Source organism: Lepidochelys kempii, chromosome 1, assembly GCF_965140265.1.
Source record: "Lepidochelys kempii isolate rLepKem1 chromosome 1, rLepKem1.hap2, whole genome shotgun sequence".
Taxonomy (NCBI): domain Eukaryota; kingdom Metazoa; phylum Chordata; order Testudines; family Cheloniidae; genus Lepidochelys; species Lepidochelys kempii.
Window position 1 is genome coordinate 147,803,209 of NC_133256.1, and position 23,921 is coordinate 147,827,129.

The 23,921-nt window shown below is 38.2% G+C and overlaps 1 protein-coding gene across 12 annotated transcripts in view; it reads right to left on the reverse strand.

Annotated features, from left to right (window-relative positions):
* Nucleotides 1-23,921, reverse strand: part of DMD (dystrophin) — a 1,926,267-nt gene that overhangs the window by 1,117,972 nt on the left and 784,374 nt on the right. For all 12 annotated transcript variants that reach the window (XM_073357918.1, XM_073357881.1, XM_073357898.1 and 9 more), the window contains 3 exons: nt 18,182-18,292; nt 14,073-14,246; nt 11,365-11,520 (listed from right to left, as the gene is read on the reverse strand). In XM_073357918.1, coding sequence (XP_073214019.1) covers nt 11,365-11,520; nt 14,073-14,246; nt 18,182-18,292 — 441 coding nt within the window. The remainder of the gene's footprint in view (nt 1-11,364; nt 11,521-14,072; nt 14,247-18,181; nt 18,293-23,921) is intronic.

The window sequence follows — 23,921 nt, forward strand, 5'->3', positions numbered from 1 at the left end:
TTCGGAAACTATGATTAATTTTCCCATGGATAGTTAAGCACACTAATGCTGAGCCCAACAACATTCTTTGTGCAGCAACATTGCATCTGAGGGAATTAGTATTGTACTCTAATCACTCTGTGAGGTGTGTATAGTAAATAAGATATGCGACCACACATTGAAGAAGGAAGATAAAACAAAACATTGAAAAGCTGCTCACTGAGCACCATCCATTCTATATACTAACAGAGGCAGAGGTCTTACATAAAAGCACTATATGATAATGTAATTAAAAGTTGTATCTTAATGCTTAATGCCTCACCTCCACCTCAGCTGGCTTCCTTCCACTTCCATCCGTACTACAAAGAAACCCATCAATTCCTTTCCACTACTCCAAGGTGTGGAGGCCTGCCATCTTCTGTACCCTTCTACTAGCCCATCTGCACGCCTATATAAAGAATCCCTTTCCTCTCCTTCACCTAGTGCCCCTTTACACTAGCCTGACCTGATCTCACCCACTTAAGGATTCATTCTGGGACAAAGCTGGCTACTGAAAATAAATACTGAATGACAGGATTAATAACATCCCTAAATATGAACAACCTCATCAATGGAGAAAACAGTTTGAAAAATAAAGAGGTAATTTAATTTATGCTCCTTACACATACTTAAATTAGTTTGTCATGCTTTTTCTATCACCATTAATTTTAAGAACAATCTTGAACTCTCATGAAGTCAAAAATTGAGAATTAAAAGAGTCTGTTTTCCCCAAGTTGAAAGAGAAGTGATCAAAGAAGGATATCTTAGAACTCAGTTGTAGGTCACTAATGTTTAATGAAAATAAGTGATCTCTCTGCCAACCAGTCACTATTTAAATGAAACTGTATCCCCCTGAGTTTTATTTTTAATTGTTTTTAAATTGCACAGCCTTTTTATTGATGATCCATTAGCAAAACAAAACAGCATTATACATATTATAGGTGGAGCCTGTTAGCAACACCTTTCATTAACATTGCTTAACACTTTCCATTCTAATACCCTGTTTTCAGTTCTTTATAATTTTGCCCAATTTTACATGTTCTGGCTGAAATTTTTCATGCTTGTTCTCTGCTTCGTGCTGATTATGAGTGTATACATTTCAGAAAAAATGTTCATTCCAGTTCCAAGAATGAAGTTTGGGGATAATAGGTAATTTTTTTCACCCATTTATTTGAAAATATTTAGTGTATGTACCTAGAGTTTGAAGCTGAAACTTGACATTTAGGAAGGGGTCACCCTGGGGTCAGAAATGTGACTTTTGATGTCCCCATGAAAATTCACCCAGATATGGCCAAGTTATAAACTTGTGAAAATGGCCATTTGCACATGCTAGCTAGAGCTTTTTAAAAGCTTAATACTAAAATCTCAGAACATTCCATCTCCACTAAGCTCCAGATACCACATACATTAAGTATGCTCTCAGCTCCAATAAAACTTCCCGCATAGCAGGCCTAGAATTAAAGCCCTGGACAAGGGAGATGCTGCAGAGATGGAGCAACCCTCTGGGGCTATGGGAAGGTGTATGCACCCACAGCCAGGAGGAGACCATGAATTCTACTCTCACCTCTTCCACTGACTGCTGTGAATAATTTTGTGCACTTCACAATCCTTAATATTGAACATGCTCCTACCTTAGGAGGTAGGCAAGTGCAGTAGCATGTCCTTCCCTGGAACTGAGAGATTGCAACCTTAATTCAGCCCCTTTGTGTGTATACATTATGATATAGTCTTTAATTGCATGATCACATATTGCCTGTTCTAAAGACACCTGCCTCATTCAGTGTATGGGATGCACAGAGAATGAGGTGGAGAATTGTAAGCAGCAAAAGGAAATTCTCTTGCATTTAAGGCACTGAACTGAGGTCCAGAAAAGGTGGGTTCTATTTCAGACTCTGCCACAGACTTCCCATATGAAGATGGGCTCAGACCGAGAGGGCTGCAATGTTGCAGGGGGGATCTTAATTGTGGTATATCCTAACTACTCAGTGCTTGACTTTGCAACCGCAACATTCTTTTAATGATGTTTTTTGTAATTATTCACACATAAGAATATGTTGGCACTTTCCCCCTTAGCCAGTTGTCCAATATAGACCAAATGTGCTTACTTTTAGGGAACACTGTAAAAAAACCAACCATCTAACTTTCAGGCTTTTCATGCATGTAGTACTTAAGAAGTTGTTTATTTATGTAAATTAAATTTTTAAATATTGTAGAGAACTTACAGAACCATGAATATATGCTGTATTTATTTTTGAATAAATTAAAGATACACATCTATAAACACAACCTTTGCTTTTGTATGTTCTTTATATAATAGAAATAAAATTCCATGATTCAGAGATCTACTGTATATGCCCAGAAGCTAATGTTATATTGATTTTCCCCTGCTTTGTTAAAAGCAATTTTAAAATCTGTATTTAAAAGAAAAAATGGGAAACACTGCCATCTTAAGGCCTTTTGTTTTATACAATAACCCCAAATAGAATGTGTGCCATTTATACTAAAAACTGCTAATTAGCATCGTTTCTGAGATATTATTTTCTTTTTACTGAAGTGATCATTGTTACTTTTTCTGTTACTGATATTCTCTGTTACAAAACTGTACTTTTAGAGAAACTGCAATGATTTGGTAAAAAAACAAAAACAAAAACAACTCTTCATAAGATGGAAAATATTTTGACATAAAACACAAAGGAACTCACTTAAGGACTCTCTTGTGGCTTTAAGCCACATTTCTGGATCGTGGTAGATTGCTGAGGAAGGACTGTACACCTGCTGTAGGTCTTGCCTGAGAGTGTGCAGTGGTTCAGGGAGGACAGGAGAACACACTCAATGGACTGCCCCTCCCAGTCCCTTTGACATGGTCCAGCCCTCTTTTACACTGACACAGTACAGAGGCAGGGCCATAACTCCACTCCTCCTTGACTGCCAAGTGGTTTCTAGCCTTGCACAGCCATTCAGAAGTAAGGTAACCATCCCAAAGCATTATAAGTGTGTGAGACAGATATGTTTTGTGTAAACATGTGTGCATACACACACACACACACACCCCACATGTGATGGTGATACACAAGTGACACATTTAACCTTCTGCACTCTCCTCACTAACCTGTCTCTATGAGGGCCATTTCTAAATTTTAAAACCATTGAGGGGTTTAAAACAGATGCCATTTAAAAAAGAAGTGTGCTAGGAAATTATCTCCTCCCTCCCCCGCATTTGCATGGAATTCTCATACCAAGCCCAAACTATACTGGCCTTAGACTCTAGACAGACAATATTCAGTCCTGAACCAGTGGTAGGTTTGAGGTCTGATATCACAAGACCCATCAGGACTAGAAATAGGAGTTTTCTTCCATTACAAGATAGTTTCCTAGCTTTCAGCTGGGACACAGACACTTCTTTCTAGCTCCCAAAGGTCACAAGTTATTGGACCTTAACATGATATTGCTGTGCATATTTTTAAAAAGCTATATTTGGTAATAGATAGAAGTTTCTAAAATTTTGTTAATTATATTAGTTCTGACCATCTGAGGCCTATACAATATATGGCCCCAATTCTGAAAAGCACTTGCGCACGTATTTAAGTCCATCTCTATTTAAGATAGTACTTAAGCATACACTTAACTTTAAGAATGTGCTTAAGTAATGTCTTGTAAAGGGAATCTTCCCTGAATCAGGGCATATATAAGTATACATATAAACATAAGCATGAGACAATACATTTGGGTCCAACTCACACCGTCCACGTTTAGGCAAAATTCTCAGTTGGAGTTTGTCCAAGTAAAGATGGTACACTGGACCCAAATATTTCAATCCTGATTTTTATTTTACATGAACTACTTTTCTCTTCAAAACAAAATAGTTGGCAAAATATTTAGCTTTCATTAGAATATGCAGTTGGGGGAACTGAAAAGTTGAAATGCATATGAAAATACTGTATGTCATAGCCTTGGTCACTTTGTTTCACTAAAATTGTTAACGGTCCTTCCAGGTAAAAATAAACGCGAACTATTTTGTCTATTTTAACAAAAATAAACAAAGCACTTTAGGCCACTAATTGTTCTCTAACTAAACATTTCATCCTTTACCCAGTGCAAAGATACAGGTGCAGTCATTTAATGCAATCTTTTTTTTTTTTTTTTAATGCTAAATGTAGTCTTGTAATAAATGGCATGGAACTATTTAATTTAAAGAAGTTATGAGAGATAAACCCAGTGTGCATGTATTACAAAGCACATTTTAACCCCCAATCCACACTTTTTAAAATTGATCAAACATGCCTTATTGTATTAAATGTGCTGAGTAAAATATTTAATCTCAAATGACAATGTCATCCAATCTTTCTGAAGAAGGCTTTTAGCTGTCCCAGCACTCAGAAGATTGATATTTGTTAATATCTTTGTTTATTTTACCTTTCTAGCAATTTCCAAACTAAATATAGATAATTGCCTTGATACAGGTTCCCCCAATGAATTCATTCCCGAAATGAATATTAGTTCTTCCAAAAATAATATAATTCTTAAAGGTTATTGTGTGGAGGACTGTGGGGTTTGATCACCACCATGTGCTTAAAACATAGGCTGACTCTTGTAGCTAATAGGGACTCTCTTTATTAGCTATTAACTAGCTGTTAATTTAACTTAATAAATTTTAATCTGACAAAAATTATGCATTTTCTGCTACTCTGTTTATTAAAATTATATTTATGTCTGCAATAAGCAAACATTTAAATCACAACCTTCGTCCTACAGGGTGCATTCAGCCACTTAATGCACCAAATTTACTCCAGTGCTATGGTTTTAATTAAGTCCTGTGAGCTGTGTGCTCCCAGTAGGGGCAGGAAGAGGAAGAGAATAGATTCATCATGTGTTGCTGTTAAGTGCAACATTTGCATGAACTCTCTTCTGGAGAGAAATACTGCATCTCCTCCATGGAGCCTCTGGATGGGGTTGTGCTTCAACAGCAGTATAGGTGGAGTTGGGGGAGGGGGCAAAGGAGGGTGTTGCCCCCCAAGCTACAAGCCTCAGGCAGGCAGCAGAGGAGATAGGAGACATGCTGCTCCCAGTTTGTGCCTCTGAGGCAAGGAGTCATAATGTTGTTTATAAACAGAGTGATTAACAGATAATTAAGATAACAAAGGGCTGGTCCCATGTTTTCCTAAAGTTAAATGATCTTTGCCAAGCTTGGTGAACTGCAAAAAGTAAGTATCCCAAATGATAGAAAGTAATTGTAGATTTTTCAACAATTGTTTCAATTGTTGTATTCAAGAGGTAGTAACAAAATTACTAATATGTTTCTTCGAGAAGATAACTGATTTTTTTAGACAAAGGAAATGCAGTAGATCTAATCTGACTGGATGTCAGTAAGGCATTTGATACAGTTCCACATGAGAAATTATTAGTTAAACTGGAGAAGATAGGGATTAATATGAGAATTGAAAGGTGGATAAGGAACTGGTTAAAGGGAAGACTACAACAGGTCATACTGAGACGTGAACTCTCAGGCTAGAGTGAGGTTACTAGTGGAGTTCCTCAGGGATCGGTCTTGGGACCAATCTTATTTAACATTTTTATTACTGACTTTGGCACAGAAAGTGGGAGTGTGCTAATATAATTTGCGGATGACACAAAGTTGGGAGGTATTACCAATACCGAGGAGGACCGGAATGCCATACAAGAAGATCTGGATGACCTTGTAAACTGGAGTAATAGAAATAGGATGAAATTTAATAGTGCAAAGTACAAGGTCACATACTTAGTGACGAACAAGAATTTTTGCTATAAGTTGGGGACTTATCAGTTGGAAGTGACAGTGGAGGAGAAAGAACTGGGGGTATTGGTTGATCACAGGATGACTATGAGCTGTCAGTGTGATTGATCTGTGCATGGGCAACTCGTGGGAGGGACAGAAAGGGGGGCACCAGCAAAAAAGGGGGGGGGCACTTGACCTCCTCACTTGACTCCTCCCCACACCACTTCCAGTCTAGGGCCCCTGCTGGAGTGGGGAGAGGCTAACTGGTTACTTGGGAAGGGAAGGGCTCTGTCCTCCCACTGCCCTGGCTCTCCATGGCATGTTCAGCTGCTCTTCCTGGCAGCCAGGCCCTAGGGTCACTCTCGGATGTTGCCTGGTGCAGCACAGCAGCTGCCTGGAAGAGTGCCAGGCTACCCCCCACCCAGGCTCAGCCTCTGGGGACAGAAGCTGACTCTGAGCATGCTAGAAGGGCTGGGGGGCTCTGGCTCGCTCGACCACTGTCCCCAGAAGCTGAGCCTGGGTGGGGCTGGAGGGGCAGTCTGTTGGTACCGCAGCCAGGCACTCTCCCAGTCAGCTGCTGCGCTGCACCGGGCAGAGTGCACCCCAGGCAGTATGGCTGGAAGAGGAGAGAGTGACACTGTGCAGCATGCATCCCAAGCAGTGTGGCCAGAAGAGGAGAGGCTCTGGCCCCGGCCCTTCCCTCCTGGCTCTGGCCCCGCCCCTTCCACTCCCTAGGTGCTTGGGGCACCGGCCCTGCCCCCCACCAGGCATCTGGGGAGGGGCATCTGACCCTTCCTGACCCTCATAGGCATCGCTTCTGCAGCTGTGAAAAAAGCTAATGGAGCCCTAGGATGTATCAGGCGAGTTATTTCCAGCAGAGACAGAGAAGTGTTAGTACCATTATACAATCACTGGTGAGACCGCATCTAGAGTATTGTGTGCAAATCTGGTCTCCCATGTTTAAGACAGATGAATTCAACTGGAACAGGTGCAGAGAAAGGGTGACTAGGATGATCTGAGGAATGGAAAACCTACCTTACGAGAAGAGACTCAGAGCTTGGATTCAGAGTAACAGCCGTGTTAGTCTGTATTCGCAAAAAGAAAAGGAGTACTTGTGGCACCTTAGAGACTAACCAATTTATTAGAGCATAAGCTTTCGTGAGCTACAGCTCTTGGATTGTTTAGTCTAACCAATACAAGGCTGAGGGGAGATAGGATTACTCTGTATAAATATACCTGAGGGATAAATACCAAGGAGGGAGAGGAGTTATTTAAGTTAGGGATCAGTGGACCCCAGAACAAAGGGATATAAACTGGTCTTCAACAAGTTTAGGCTTGAAATTAGGCAAAGGTTTATAACTGTTAGAAGAGTGAAGTTCTGGAGCAGCCTCCCAAGGGGAGCAGTGGGGGCAAAAAACCCTAAGTGGCTTGAAGCCTGAGCTTGATAAGTTTATGGAGGGGATGGTATGACAGGACTGCCTACAATGGCATGTGGCCCATCAGCGACTGCCTGTAGCAAAAATCCCCAACAGCTGGGGACAGGACACTACCGGGGGAGGGCTCTTACTACAGAGAATTCTTTCCCAGTTATCGGCCTGGTGGGTCTTGCCCACATGTTCAGGATCTAACTGATCATCATATGTGGGGTCAGGAAGGAATTTTTCCACAGGTAAGATTGGCAGAGATCCTGGGAATTTTTCACCTTCTTCTGCATCATGAGGCATGGGTCACTTGCAGGTTTAAACTAGAGGAAGTCTTTAAAGCATTATTTGAGGCCTTTAGTAACTCAGTCAGAGGTTAGGGGTCTATATTACAGGAGTGGGTGGGTCTATATTACAGGAGTGGGTGGTCTATATTACAGGAGTGGGTGGGTGAGGTTCTGTGGCCTGCCATGTGCAGAAGGTCAGAGTAGATGATCAGGATGGTCCCTTCTGACTTTAGTAAGAGTATCCGAGAAAGAATATACATTACAATTTTAAACCTAACCAGTGTCCCATAAGCGACTTGCCGCAAGATGTCAGAACATGTTTGTATTACAGCTGAGGTGGGCTGATATTTACTTAATTTTCTTTCTTGATATAGGAGATACCATGCTCCTGTCAGATAATTTCTAAGTTATTATCTGCAAAATCACTAAAGTTTTCAGTTGCCTAAGTAGCCCCTGGAATCCTAGTTAAAGTTGTGCCCTCCCCTCCCTGCCCCAATCTGAAATGGCACCCCTGTGGGCAAGCACGGAATTTGTATCTCCCCCACATGAGCAACCCCGTTGGCCTGATTGGAGCTGCCCCCCAAATACAGAAGTCAAACTACGCCTATGAACAACGGATGACATTTTCTATGGATAGGACAGCATATTGTTAAGTCATAATCAACAGCCTTTTGGACAGGGCAGAACCCAATCAGTATTTTCTGCTCGATTAGAACCTTCTAGAAATGAATGGATGTTTAGCTGTCAGCAGTTTTCAGTGAGTTTCAGTGTGCTTAACTATTGTTGTACATGTGCTCTGTGAACTGGTACACTGATTGAAAGTTAACAGGTTACAAAAATTTGGTTCAACAAAGGCAAAGTCTATGGAGATGGAAAAGTTTGCCTTATTAACGGTACTTGCATTTAAAAAAACTATCATCAAAATTTTCAGATAAAAATAGACTGGGAAATTTCTGATAACCAAGTTTTCTTTAGCAGACCATGCAAAACTGAGAGAAGAGGAATAGATATAGTGAACATAAGAACGTCCATACTGGATCAAACCAAAGGTCCATCCAGCCCAGTATCCTTTCTACTGACAGTGGCCAATGCCAGGTGCCCCAGAGAGGGTGAACCTAACAGGTAATGATCAAGTGATCTCTCTCCTGCTATCCATCTCCACCCTCTGACAAACAGAGGCTAGGGACACCATTCCTTACCCATCCTGGCTAATAGCTATTAATGGACTTAACCTCCATGAATTTATCCAGTTCTCTTTTAAACCCTGTTATAGTTCTAGCCTTTACAACCAGGTAAGGGGTTCCACAGGTTGACTATGCGCTGAGTGAAGAAGAACTTCCTTTTATTTGTTTCAAACCTGCTACCCATTTGGTGCCCCCTAGTTCTTATATTATGGGAACAAGTAAATATCTTTTCTTTATTCACTTTCTCCACGCCATTTATGATTTTATATCTATCATATCCCGCCTTAGTCTCCTCTTTTCCAAGCTGAAAAGTCCTAGCCTCTTTAATCTCTCCTCAGATGGGACCCTTTCCAAACCCCTAATCATTTTAGTTGCCCTTCTCTGAACCTTTTCTAATGCCAGTATATCTTTTTTTGAGATGAGGGGACCACATCTGTACATAGTATTCAGGATGTGGGCGTACCATGGATTTATATAAGGGCAATAAGATATTTTCCGTCTTATACTCTCTCCCTTTTTTAATGATTCCTAACATCACGTTTGCTTTTTTGACTGCCGCTGCACACCGCATGGACGTATTCAGAGAACTATCCATGATGACTCCAAGATCTTTCTCCTGATTAGTTGTAGCTAAATTAGCCCCCCATCATATTGTATGTATAGTTGGGGTGATTTTTTCCAATGTGCATTACTTTACATTTATCCACTTTAAATTTCATTTGCCATTTTGTTGCCCAATCACGTAGTTTTGTGAGATCTTTTTGAAGTTCTTCACAGTCTGCTTTGGTCTTAACTATCTTGAGCAGTTTAGTATCATCTACAAACTTTGCCACTGCACTGTTTACCCCTTTCTCCAGATCATTTATGAATAAGTTGAATAGGATTGGTCCTAGGACTGACCCTGAGGACCAGCACTAGTTACCCCTCTCCATTCTGAAAATTTACCATTTATTCCTACCCTTTGTTCCCTGTCTTTTAACCAGTTCTCAATCCATGAAAAGATCTTCCCTCTAATCCCATGACAACTTAATTTACAAAAGAGCCTTTGGTGAGGGCTTGTCAAAGGCTTTCAGGAAATCTAAGTACACTATGTCCACTGGATCCCCCTTGTCCACATGTTTGTTGACCCCTTCAAAGAACTCTAATAGATTAGTAAGACATGATCTCCCTTTACAGAAACCATGTTGACTTTTGCACAACAATTTATGCTCTTTTATGTGTCTGACAATTTTATTCATTACTATTGTTTCAACTAATTTGCCCGGTACTGACATTAGACTTACCGGTCTGTAATTGCCAGGATCACCTCTAGAGCCCTTCTTAAATATTGGCATTACTTTAGCTATCTTCCAGTCACTGGGTACAGTAGCTGATTTAAAGGACAGGTTACAAACCATAGTTAATAGTCCCACAATTTCACATTTGAGTTCTTTCAGAACTCTTGGGTGAATGCCATCTGGTCCCGGTGACTTGTTACTGTTAAGTTTCTCAATTAATTCCAAAACCTCCTCTAGTGACACTTCAATCTGTGACAATTCCTCAGATTTGTCACCTACAAAAGACAGCTCAGGTTTGGGAATCTCCCTAACATCCTCAGCCATGAAGAGTGAAGCAAAAAATTCATTTAGTTTCTCTGCGATGACTTTATCGTCTTTAAGTGCTTCTTAGTGGGAGAATATTAATTAAGTCCTCATCATCATGTTGATATGAATCAAATGATCAAACTAAATACAACAACAGTGCCAGCTATTCTACAGTACCACAGCTTCCCAAAGGGCTAGTTTTCAAGGCATTGTATTTTCAACCCTAGCCTACCAATACTGTTGATTTATTCTTGCCCAACACTACGGAAATTTGGAAGCAGCTTCTGCAAGGAGAGAGGATCTAAGTATGAAATCCTAAATAGGTCTATGAAGGTGTATGAGGAGCAAAATAGGTATAAATTATTCCATATGCTCATGAATACAACATTCTGTGTGGTTTGCATATACAAAAATCAGTACCTATCACAGTGAAAGTAAGAATGTAAACAGGCATGCAAGGGTTCTAACTGGAGACAGTGCACAGCCACATGAGGCATGTACAGGGGAAGAGTTACCACACAAAACCCATTAATGTGTGTATAGTCACATGCAAGAAGCCAGCTGCAGTGGTATTAAAATTTCCCCATAGGGATGCTGCAACAGCAACAAGCATCTTGGTCAACTGACCTTTTCATGGTGGCCTGCAGAATGAGGCATTCTGAGATTTATGCAAATAAGAACTGGGAGATCTCTCTTTCTTATAATGTAATGCACAGAATGAAAGAACTGAAAAACCCATGATCTCATCTATAGATGTAGCCCTACCTAGAGTGCTTTTAAATTGGTGACTGGTAAATAGCCCATCGATCTAAAAAAGTCTTTGGAAGGCAAAAAGTAAATTCAATTTTAGGAAAGAATAACCTTAAAACCTGATAAAGAAATCAATATTACATGTCTCTGAGTTTTGCATATTTTCTTGGACCTAACTGAATATTTATCTAATTGATTGTTTTTGGCTTCCTAACAAGGATTACACTTTTATAAACAGAGGTAGGATTGATTTCAGAGACTTAAAAGGAATAAACAAACAATACATGTTACCACACAGTACAAAGAATGTACTTAGCTTGAAAAGCCAGAAACAGAGCCTGGTTTTGCATTGTATATCAGAGTACATACCAGAGCACCCAATTCATTATACTGCAGCTTCAAAGCTGTAAGTCTTTCATCCAGTTCTTTGGGCTTCTCTGTCTGTTGTTTCTGAACAATCTGACGTCCAGTTTTTATCACTGTTTCCACTTCAGACTTCACCTCACTCAAGCTTTTATACAATTTCTAATCAAATCAACACAGAAGAGAGAAACACCAAAATTAATAAAATAAATGAATAAAAGCAATGCAATCTTGGGACTGAAGTGATTATGCAGAACTACTACCAATCTTGGCATTGTTTGGTGCATAAGAGCGTCACCTGTGAGACTGTGAGGACCCTCAACTCCTATGGAAACTAAAGGAACTTGAGATGCCAGCTTCTAGTTATGCATAAATCACATACAGATAATGCAAAAGCATTTACAAGACTGTTAGAGCTTTATTTATTAATCAGAATTCAAAATTATATGTCCATGTCTACATTTGACTTATTCATCTAGAATGTTCTGCTATTGTTGGTTTTAACGTCCCACCGGTGGCAGCCATGGTGGAAGTGCTGAGTCAAGAAGCCAGTGGCCACCAGAATTTGTAACATCATAAGACAAAGGTCTGCTCTCAGCTGGTTTAGACAATACAGCACTTAATAGCAGCTGCCCTACTCACGTCCTCAACCACCCACAATCTAAAAGCCTAATTTGAGCAGAAATCTGACAGTTCCCCATACACTAAATTCTTCGACTGATACAGCACAGATTTCCCCTTCCATTTAATTATGTTTAATATTGCTTTTAATGGTCTAAAAAGCTAAGAGATTTACTGCCTTTTAAAGAAAAAATATATTATATACCTCCATCTATCTTTTCTAATTGTTTCAAATGACTAAGCAGCAAGTGTGGACAAAACAAACATTTATTTAAGTAATGACATGCAATCAGTGTGCATAGACCATGCTTTCCCCTTACCTTTTAAAAGAATGAGGATTAAAAAAGGGATAGCTCTACCTGTCTGCCCAAACCCTGATTCCCTGGATACAACAACAACATCTATATACATATAACAGGGTTGCCAAATAACCTGGTATCCAAAATAACTGATCTAATATTTGGCACCCACAGAAATTATTTTGGATAAACCTTATCCAAACAAACATCCTTAACTTTTTTCTGTTTAAATATGTAATTTAACTTTGTTTCCTTCATTGCATTTAAAATTGAATTCTGTTATGGCACTAGAAATTTATTACACTGAACTGGGAAAGAGACACTCCTCTGAACTATAGAATATCAATAAACATAAAAAAGTGAAGAATTTAAATGGCAAGGTTCTTGAAGTTTATTGTTGAGGTTCTTTTAGCTTCATTATATGCTCTCACAATTTGTTGTGATGTGCTGAAATAACTTATTTCATATACCTTGACAGAGCTTTTAAAAAAGAATCTAGACTGTATTTCTTTTCTTGATGATTGAGCTTGTGTTAAGTATTTTTGTGGGGTTTTTTTATTATTACCAGTGCCTCTTGTGATATTATAGTGAAACAAATTCCATTAAGTGTAGTCCAATAAGTCCAATAAGTGTAGACAGTTCAGGTAAAGATATGATGCTTTTTCTATTGCAGACCTGATAAGAGAAACTCAGCACATCTTCTCTATAGTTTAATCTGAAGTTCATTAACAACTTGATTCTCAAAAACATATTAATATAATTTTACATATATATAAAATGGGGATATATATCTATATCCCCATTCTTTCCCAAGGATCCTCATGTGACTTGCAAGATAAACACATACTTCATCACTGAAATGCAGCCAACTTTGTATACAGGGCACAGCAAGGAAGATAGCTGTTGTGCAGCTCATGCTGATCCACCAGCAGAGGTAAAAATTATAAGCAAGGACATTAGGACAAAACAATATGAGGTTTTCTAGTGTATCGCAACTGTAAGTACTCTTCTGCTAAAAAGTTAGTTGCTGAATCGAGGCATTGTAAACCCAGAATTTATAACTTCCATTTCATTCTTATGATAGTGTGCCTACCTGATCTGCTGTGGTGTCTCATAAGCATTTTAGTTTAGATGCCTTATGGGACTAAATTTCCCATGATGCACCGTGGCCCTCCCCTTTGTTAAACCATCATGGTTCATCAACAGAATCCCATGACTGTAGTGCATCACAGGAGATGTAGCATGGCCAGAGAGGCCACCCTATAAATTTCCCACAGAATGGAAAGTTTGATTTTCAACCAGCTCCAGTAGCCAGTTTCAACATTTCAACCATATAATCAGTTTCCCTTGATTGTTTGTAGAGTTTGAAACACATTTAAAAGTATAGGGAAAATGTCATTTTAAAACTGCAAAAAGTGGCAGAGTGACTCAGGCACATGTGTAGCATCTAAGACAACTTAAAATTGATGAGTCCTTGATTTGCAAGAAAGAGAGAAGTAGGAAATAAACATATGGGGTGGGATTTTCAAACATTCTTAAAATACATAAGATCACAAATTTCCCTAAATTTCAATGGGATCAATGCTCCTAAATCTCTTAGGCATTTTTGAAAATCTCACCTATATATATATATATATATATATATATATATATATATATATATATATATATATATATATATATAAATCCATATATATATATATATATATATATAAATCCCAACGAGAAATACTTGACATGTGAAAAGACAGGAAATTATTTGAAAAAAAAAATCACTGGACTGGACATACATACCATGCAATGATCCAACTGTGACTGCACTACCTCCTGCTCTACACTCTTCATCTCCAACTTGGGCACCTGCAATTTTACTTCATCTAAAATTCTTTTACATTCCTGTAGACGCTGCTCAAAATTGGCTGGCTTCTGGAACAAGCGGAACTTCATGGAGACGTCTTGAATTTTTTTCTGAAAAGTCAATATGGGTCAGTGGTAAAAATAGGAGGAAAAAATGGAGTCATTCTCAGAATGGGTTACCTATCAGTATGTTTTCTCATGATTTCTTGCACCTCAAAACATTTGATTCTTTAACTAGACCTCTGCTGACACCAGTCTTGGTTTTTATACACAGAAGAAAATCCTTCCCTTCTCACTTGCACCTGCAAAGGGCAACTAGATGCAACAGAACTGGCGATATTCTGTTGCATGGGAAAGAAGGGAATGGGTAGAAGGTGCCTGTGTAAGGATCTATACTATCAGTGCAGAGCCGATGGTGAAAGCTCAATGTTTACTAGCATGCAGGGGGATTGGGATTGGTTCCAGTATCCATTTTCCCTGCAAAGGGAGATCACACTATACATAAGACACCAGAAATGCAGCTCACTTCCATGATATATTTTTATAGGGATTGGGAGATTATCCTTCCTCTACTCACTGTAAAGAAGCCCTGCATGAAGCTTGTGCACTGTTCATAGGCTTGGCACAGGCTCTGGGATTTGATTCTCATATAATCAGAGATTTTAAAGGTAGAAGGGACCATTGTGATCATCCAGCTTGACGACCTGAATCTACCAGTTAACTGCACTAATGGTAATCATTAGTGACCTCGGCTTTCTTAGAATCAGTGACCAAGAGGTCATCTGCACCAATATATTTTCCACAGTATGCATCCAATGAAGTGAGCTGTAGCTCACGAAAGCTTAAGTTCAAATAAATTGGTTCATCTCTAAGGTGCCACAAGTCCTCCTTTTCTTTTTGCGGATACAGACTAAAACGGCTGCTACTCTGAAACCAATATATATGAATTGCATAAAAGCTAGTAAAGTCTCCATTGTACCAATTTACATTTCCTCTTTATTGTTGTTCTCACCCAACGAAGTACTCATGTACTCCATCACATTTTGCCCTTTTGGGAAGGGAGGGAGGGGAAGATGGGTTATTAAGCCATGTATTACGCTGATTTTTGTCTAAGAGGGTCTAACACTTGGGTACCCTAAAATGTAACTGGCTGTCACTTACATATAAGTAACCTTGACAGTAAAGTGTTTTATACAGACTGCAACTGTGGAGTTTCAGGCAAGGAAAGGACACAATCCTTTTGGTCAATAATTCAGTGTAATGTTTATACTTTTAGATTCTCTGGTTATTATATTTTAATAATTCTGAAGTATTATTAATAATTTGTATTCTTCATTCACCTGCAAGGAAAGGGAGTCAACTGAGCATTTTCCTTCTTCTAGAGCAAGATGTGTTAAGTAACAAAAGATCATAAGGTTATTATAAGGAGGAGGGAGAAAAATTGTTCTCCTTAATCTCTGAGGATAAAACAAGAAGCAATGGGCTAAAATTGCAGCAGGGACAGTTTAGATTGGACATTAGGAAAAACTTCTTGTCAGGATCGTTAACCACTGGAATAAATTGCCTAGGAAGGTTGTAGAATCTCCATCATTGGAGATTTTTAAAAGAGCAGGTTCGACAAACACCTATCAGGGATGATCTAGATAATACTTAGTTGTGCCATGAGTGCAGGGGACTGGACCAGATGATCTCTCAAGGTCCCTCCCAGTCCTATGATTCTACAATAAGCAAAATAACCCTCCTCCTCCCCCGCAAATAGAAATGTTTCCTTTTGTCCACTGTATGACTGCTTTGAGCAAATCATCTACTTCTGAATTCCCAACAATATCACTTTATGATAAAGGACATGGGACTGGTTTTCAATTCCTCAAAATATTTCTAACCTACTAGGAGTAAATGGTTCATTAGTTACCATGACAAAATAAGAATATTGTTTTAGCTAAACCTGCTTTCCCCCCTCCTTCTCTCAGGCTCAGAACATCGCTCCCAAGATATGTTAATACAAAAAGAGAGATAAGTTTGGCAAAGGAGTAGCAGTTCCATCACTTTAAGCACAATTATATCTTTTTTACAGCTACTTTCTGCCTAGATATTTCAATGAATATCATCACCATATTGAGTAGGTAATGCATATAAGGAATTTTTCTTAGAGCAAAAAATAAATGTGTACAGTATTTATCTATAAATGTCTCTGCTCTTGCACTGTCTTAAAACTGGAGTAGCAAAGTGAAAAATCAGGCAACTTTTTAGTTTAAGTATAATGTGTTTAGTTTTCAGTAAAACTGTGATAGTGATTAATTTTATGTACACACAAAAAAACCTTTAAAATTTGTAAATTAACCAATTTTGGTTCAGATCTAAGTAACTGCATGTTATCTAAATGAGTCAATTCAGATTGACAAAACTCATAGTAATGTGCATGATCATTTAGAGGCCTTTTGAGGAACTCTCTCAGGACAAAAGGGTGTTAAGGAATCAACTCTATCACACGTAGGAAAAGAAATTAATGGCATATGTATCAAACAACTCCAAAAACATTAAGGCCTAAAAATCTCAGTAACCGGATCATCTCTCCATCTGTTCATCTCCTCCTGTGAATAAGACCTGTTTTAGGGAGGATATTCTTCTCCCAATACACACACATCTCCATAAAGGTTAGCGTTTCCCTAACTTGCCCAGTATGCCCAGAAGTGTTCACCAGTTGTGTTGCTGAATGTACAAGGATCTGTGTACGGATCCTTTTGAACCCAGCATTTAATTGATGGAATGCTGGCAGTATCAGAGTTGCCATGGAGACCAGCAGGGAGAGAGTTAACAGGAGATATGTATGTAGGTACATATATTCATCAAGGAATGAATAGATCCCATAAGGAAGAGGAGATATTAAATAGCATAAAATGTGTTTTTCAAAATAAATAACTATTAACATTTTATTACTTGGCTTTTCTATGTCCCTCAGCAATTACACACAAGCATTAATCAATTCATCCTCTCAGCAAGTCTGTGAGCTAAGGAAGTATTATCATTCCCATTTTAGAGACTGGGAAATTGAGGCATGCATATTAAAGACGACTTTGGAAGAGCTGGGGAAAAAACAGATAACCTTGCTCATTGTCTTGTGCCTTAACCACAAGATGAAACTCTTGCTCTCTGCTGTTAAATCATGGTGTTTTGCTTACCGTACCATGAAAGATGAGATGATCAGTGATGTATTTTAACATGAGTATCAATGTATTTATTTCACAGCACCATGGAAGTTTAGTATTCATGCCAAAAGTTGAATAGACTGAAGAGGATTATTGGGCCAGGAATGTTTCAAAGACCATTTGGGAGGGCACAAAACAGAAAATGGAATTTTCTTGCTCCTAAATGTAATTAAGCCAGCCCTCATATCAGACGTGTCTCCCTTTGTTTATTAAGTGAGTTGGAATAACATGTTAGTTATCACTTTTAATCAGCAATCAATTGCTCAGGCTGGACTTTAGTACTCCACTTACATCTGGCAAGTGCTTAAAATACGGGAACTGTAAATGAGGGTACATATCCTGCAAATAGTTCTCCAAAAATATTCACAGTACACAGAAGACTTATTAAAATCATACTTTTGTCCCTAAAATGGAGTCCCATAGACTTGCCAACTGGTCTATTTTTAATACAAATATCTTAATATATCTCAAATGATGATATACCCAACAGATCTTGCATGGTGTTACTTTTTATGCTATTATTACACTCAAAAGATCTACTCCACAATAGGTCTACTGATTTGATTAAAAATTTGATATGTGCAGCATTAGATATGTGATAATTTTTGACCATTTTGGCCATACATTGTGGAAGGCAGAAATAAAAAAAAATAAAATATAGCGGGAGATTTGTCATCAAATTATGTGATTTGTTAAGCAGACTACTGCTACATAGTAGCTCAAAGTTTCAAGGAACAACTGAACCACCACATATACATAAATATAAATCATCAAGAATATTTCAACATAGAAACACAGTGTTGTGTATAGGAAGGATCAGAGGAAATGGAGGTTACATACCTGTGCAACATCAATTTGGGAGAAAACTCTTTTGGCAGCATCCTTACCCTGGCTTTGTTTTTTCATTTCTTCCAAACTAATCTCATGGCTTGTCAAATCGGATTGTATTTTCTGTTGGAAAACAAATTTAGTAATCAGATGTGTTTGAAACAGAACTGTATCCTGCTAGAATCAGAGTATCTAATTCCTGGCATATATTAAAGAGACATTAAGCGATAATAAAACTCTGGAAGAAATAATTTAAAGGAGAATTATTTGTATACTGCCTTATAATTCATTTTATTTTACTTTTCTTGTGTGCAAACTCAATAATACCTTCTCCTTCTGCTTAAATGTAAAACCAAATTCTCAGTTTGTGACAATGATGACAATCCGTTGCTAAGGACATTACAATTACATTGCAGATGCTGAATATAGATTTCCTTCTCAAGAGAAACAGATGGATTACAATTGTTTGCCTTTGGAAAAAAATCTAAAGTAATTATGGAAAAGAAATATACATAAACAGGTAAAGGAGTTTACTTGGATACTTTTATTTCTTGTTTGACCTGTTGTGTTAATAGCTTTTTAGGAGATTTCTGATATGAAATATAAATGTCTTGATCAAAGTATCTGATATTTACAGTAAATGACATCATCTTACACTGGTATGTTTTCCCGATATCTATAAATGTTATTTAACTTGTGGTTTAGGACTCACTGACCAAAACTTGTATTCACTGTCCGCTAGCAAGGGGAAAATGTACAACAGGAGGCTGATGACAAAAGACATTCATGCATTCATCTCAGCTATTTTTTAGTGAATATTTGTATCTGTCATTTTCAGCAAGAACCAGCAGGTGATCAAATTACTACAATGCAAATTTCAGCCCTTGTCATCTCATCATAAATCAGTCTGATAAAAAGACACCAATTGATTTAAGCAATGCTGACCAATGCTGTAACATGCAAAACAATTCATATAATGCATATTGATATAACCCAATTTAGACCATTTCAAAACAAATTATATGGAAATTGTTAGAAAATTAATATCTGCTAGTAGCAGATACTTAACAATTACCGCTGAGAATAGGAACTCCGAAATAACTATTAGCTTTTTTCTCATCAAGAAGACTATTTGAAACCTTTATTGCTAAATGGAAAAAAAAATTACTGTAACTTTCATCTATGCCCTGTATTAGTTACACAAAAATCTCACAAAACCACTACAGCCTACCTATATGTAGATGCATTTCTAAAGTACAACTATCTCTTAATACAAAAAAACTGTATTTCAAGAAAATAAATAAGAACCTCAACTTTATATTGCCAAACAAATTAGGACCAAGCTTTTTCATTTAGTTCAAATGTGAACAAATTTTACAACTGCAAAATAATTTTTTTTTAAAATCACATCTTCATTTGTATGTTGCTTACAAAGCTATATATACTATATGCTGCATGTGTGTGTGATCAACATGGGCATAAAGACTTTTTTATAACCGTGTGTAGCGTATAATAAAACAATAAGAGCTAAGAATCTTGGAGTAGTTGGGCACCCTCATGTCCTGCTGTACCATACATACACTAGAATACATTTTTAAAGAAACAGGTGTACAGAAATTTGTAAAACCCCATTAGCAATGTTAACCCCTTTATGTTTCTGAGGTTTTATTTATATATTTTTTTATTTATAGAGCTAGTCAGTATTATTTATAGAGCTCATCAGAAATTTTCCGATGGAAAATTCGGTCAGGAAATAATGGTTTCTTTAAAGTGAAATGTTTAGCCGAAACAAGTTGACTTAGAAAAAAATTACTTTAGAAAAAAAATCAGAATAGAGAGTCAAATATTCCATTTTGAACCTTTTCAGAATGGAACGTTTGATTTGCCATTTCAAAATGATTTTTTGTTTCAATATTTAAATATTTGACATTATATAATAAAATTTCAAAATGTCAAAATCAGAACAAAACTTTTCCATTTTATAAAATACTTTGATCAATTCCCCCCTTCTCACCCCCAAATTTCATTTCACGGGAGATTTCCTATTAAGGAACAGAAAAAAATTCAAAATCACATAGTTTTCAAGGAAACGGAAAATCCAGTTTCTATCAGTTCCAATTACTTAATTCTGAGCTCAAGTATATTAATGCATAAAAATTGACATGCAAAAAATTACAAAGGACTGTGACTCTGTGCTTTGTTCTGATATAGCACAGGGAGGCAAAGGAGAGGGACAAGGACCAAGAACTACATGAGGCCTTTCCATGAGGCCTTAGCACCCTCTGCCACTTATAGGGCAGGTATGGATGTTGGATCATATTAAAGAAGTTCTGTATTAAAATCACAAATGAGTTTGATTCCCCATAGTTTAAATTCCAGGGTATTACTAATTAAGAGGTCTCTCGGTTTTTGGTACTGTTTCTCTCCCTCTATGTGTGAAACTTGCAAGCTGCTAATTGCGTTAGTACATTCTAAGACAGAGTCTGTTCTCAAAGTAATTCACACAGAGAGAGAGTCAAAGCAATACTCTGTAACAACAGAAACAGCACCAGAGTCTCCCCGCCCTTTTGTTGTATTAACAATTGTGATTAAAATAGAGATAGAGGATGTATGTGGATGGATGCTTGGTGTGAATAATAACTGAATGATCAGGGAGGTGCCAGCCTAAGAATGCAGTGTCCATCAGCTGAAGAAGGCATCAAGTGGAAATAACCAGAGGACCCCCAGAGGGCAGACTGGAATCCACCCAACAGCCTCAAGAATGGGAGAACCAAAGAACATGATAACATCTGGCAGCACGGAGTCGTCAGGAATGTGATATCTGCTGATTGATTCAGCAACAGCATGATGAAGCAATTCACATAGACTAGCAAAGGAAGAAACTCCTATAAAAATGGACTCTAGAAAGTGAGAACTTTGGAGTCTGATTCTGCAAACCAACTTCCAGAAACATCAGATGAGCATCTGACAAGGCCCTGCTCCCTCCTCATGTCCAGGCCACCTGGCCAGTGGCTTGGCATGAGCAACTCTAAGGCTGGTAACTCTTGATAACAACCTTGCAGAACCTGTGTGTGTGTGCGTGTGCATGGATGAATGTGTGAATAAATATGAGATAGAATGGAATGTTATAGCTATAACTAACTGCTTACTATGATTCTTTCTGTAGTCACAATAAATGTGGTATTTTGCCTTTTTTTCCCTTTAATAAGATCCTGCTAGTTTTTATTTTATTGGTATAACATGGAGAGAGGCAGTGCTGGCCGAGACAGATACGGGAGAGGTCATTCAATCAGAACCCCTGTTCTTGTAATGTATTGGAGACCATTTTTTTATTTCAGAAAGGAGAGAAAGCTACAAGGGGAGAGGCTGTTCTAGATTTGATTTTGAGAAATAGGGAGGAACTATTTGAGAATATGAAAGTGGAAGGCAACTTGGGTGAAAGTGATCATGAAATGATAGAGTTCAAGATTCTAAGGAATAGTAGGAGGGAAAGCAGCACAATAAAGATGATGACTTTCAAGAAGGCAGACTTTAGCAAACTCAGGGAATTGGTAGGTAAGATCCCATGGGAAGCAAATCTACAAGGAAAAACAGTTCAAGAGTGCTGGCTATTTTTCAAGAAAACATTATTAGGGGAACAAGAATAAACTATTGGGTAGGAAAGAAAGGAAGTATGGCAAGAAAACCCCCATTCTTAACCAGGAGATCTTCAGTGATCTGAAACTCAAAAGAGTCCTACAAAAAGTGGAAACTAGGTCAAATGACAAAGGATGAATATAAACAAACAACAAAAGCATGTAGGGATAAAATTAGAAAGGCCAATGTACAAAATGAGATCAAACTAGCGAGAGACATAAAGAGTAACAAGAAAACATTCTACAAATACATTAGAAACAAGAGGAAGACCAAGGACATGGTTGGCCATTACTCCATGAGGTGGGGAAAATAGTAGCGGAAAATGTTTAAATGGAAATGGCAGTTTTCACCAAAAAGATTAGTAGTGTTTGGACATCTAACATAGTGAACGCCAGTGGAAATGAGACAGGATCTGAGACTAAAATAGGGAAAGAACAAGTTAAAAATTACTTAGACAAGTAAGATGCCTTTAAGTTGCCAGGGTGAGAAGCAATACATCATAGAATACTCAAGGAGTTGACTTAGGCAATATCTGAGCCATTTCCGATTATCTTTGAAAAGTCATGGAAGACAGGAGAGATTCCAGAGGCCTGGAAAAGGGCAAATATAGCACCAATCTATAAAGTGAATAAGGACAACCTGGGGAATTAGAGACCAGTCAGCTTAATTTCAGTACCTGGAAAGATAATGGAGCAAATAATTAAGCAATCAATTTGCAAACACTTAGAAGATAATAAGGGGATAAATAAAATTCATCATGGATTTTTCAAGAACATATAGTGTGAAACTAACTTAATAGCTTTCTTTGACAAGGTAACAAGCCTTGTGGATGGTGCGGGGGGAGTGGTAGATGTGGTATATCTTGACTTTAGTAAGGCTTTTGATATTGTCTCACCTGACCTTCTCATAAACAAACTAGGGAAATAAAACCTAGATGGAACTACTATAAGGTAGTGCCTAACTGGTTGGAAAACCATTCCCAGAGAGTATTATCAGTGGTTCATAATCAAGCTGGAAGGGCATATCGAATGGGGTCCCTCAGGGATTAGTTCTGGGTCCTGTTCTGTTCAATATCTTCATCAATGATTTAGATAATGGCAGAGAGAGTACACTTACAAAGTTAATGTACAGTACCAAGCTGGGACGAGTTGCAAGTGCTTTGGAGGATAGGATGATATTTCAAAATGATCTGGGCGAACTGGAGAAATGGTCTGAAGTAAATAGGATGAAATTCAATAAGGACAAATGCAAAGTATTTCACTTAGGAAGGAACAATCAGTTGCACACACAAAAAATGGGAAATGACTGTCTAAGATAGAGTACTGCAGAAAGGGATCTGGGGATCATAGCAGATCACAAGCTAAATATGAGTCAACAGTGTAACCAGGGCTGTCCCTAGCTATTTTGGTGCCCTATGCAACTCCTCCACTCCAAGATGTTGACCTTGATATATCTGGAGCAATGGAACAACTGGACAAAGCAAAGTCATACCTACAGTCTTACCAGTCAGATGAGGGATTTCAAAACATTCTGAAGAGTGCACAGAGTTGGCAGAGGAACTTCACACTGAACCTATTTTCCCACCCATTCAAGAATAGAAGAGTCACCAAAGAAGAAAACATTTTGATTACGAGGCATGGGATAATCCCATAAGAGACCCCACACAACAATTCAAAGTTGAATTCTTTAACCAGGTGCTAGATTGTTCAATACGATCAGTTGAAGAACATTTCATGCAGCTCAAGGAACACAGCAGTATATTTGGGATATTGTATGATATTCCAAAACTCCTCACTATTCCTGAAGATGACCTACACCAGCAATGCAGGGCACTAGAGACAGTGTTGACACATGATGATATGCATGATATTGATGCGAGTGATTTAGGTGATGAACTGAAAGCCCTTTCAAGATACATTTCAGCAGGATCAACTCCAAAGGCTGTTTTGGAATATATGTGCGCAAATAAGATGACCACCCTCTTTCCAAATGCTTTTGTTGTGCATACTTCTAACACTTCCTGTAACAGTTGCCAGTGGAGAACGCAGCTTCTCCAAGCTGAAGTTAATAAAAACACACCTATGCTCCACAATGAGACAGGAGAGGCTGATCGGCC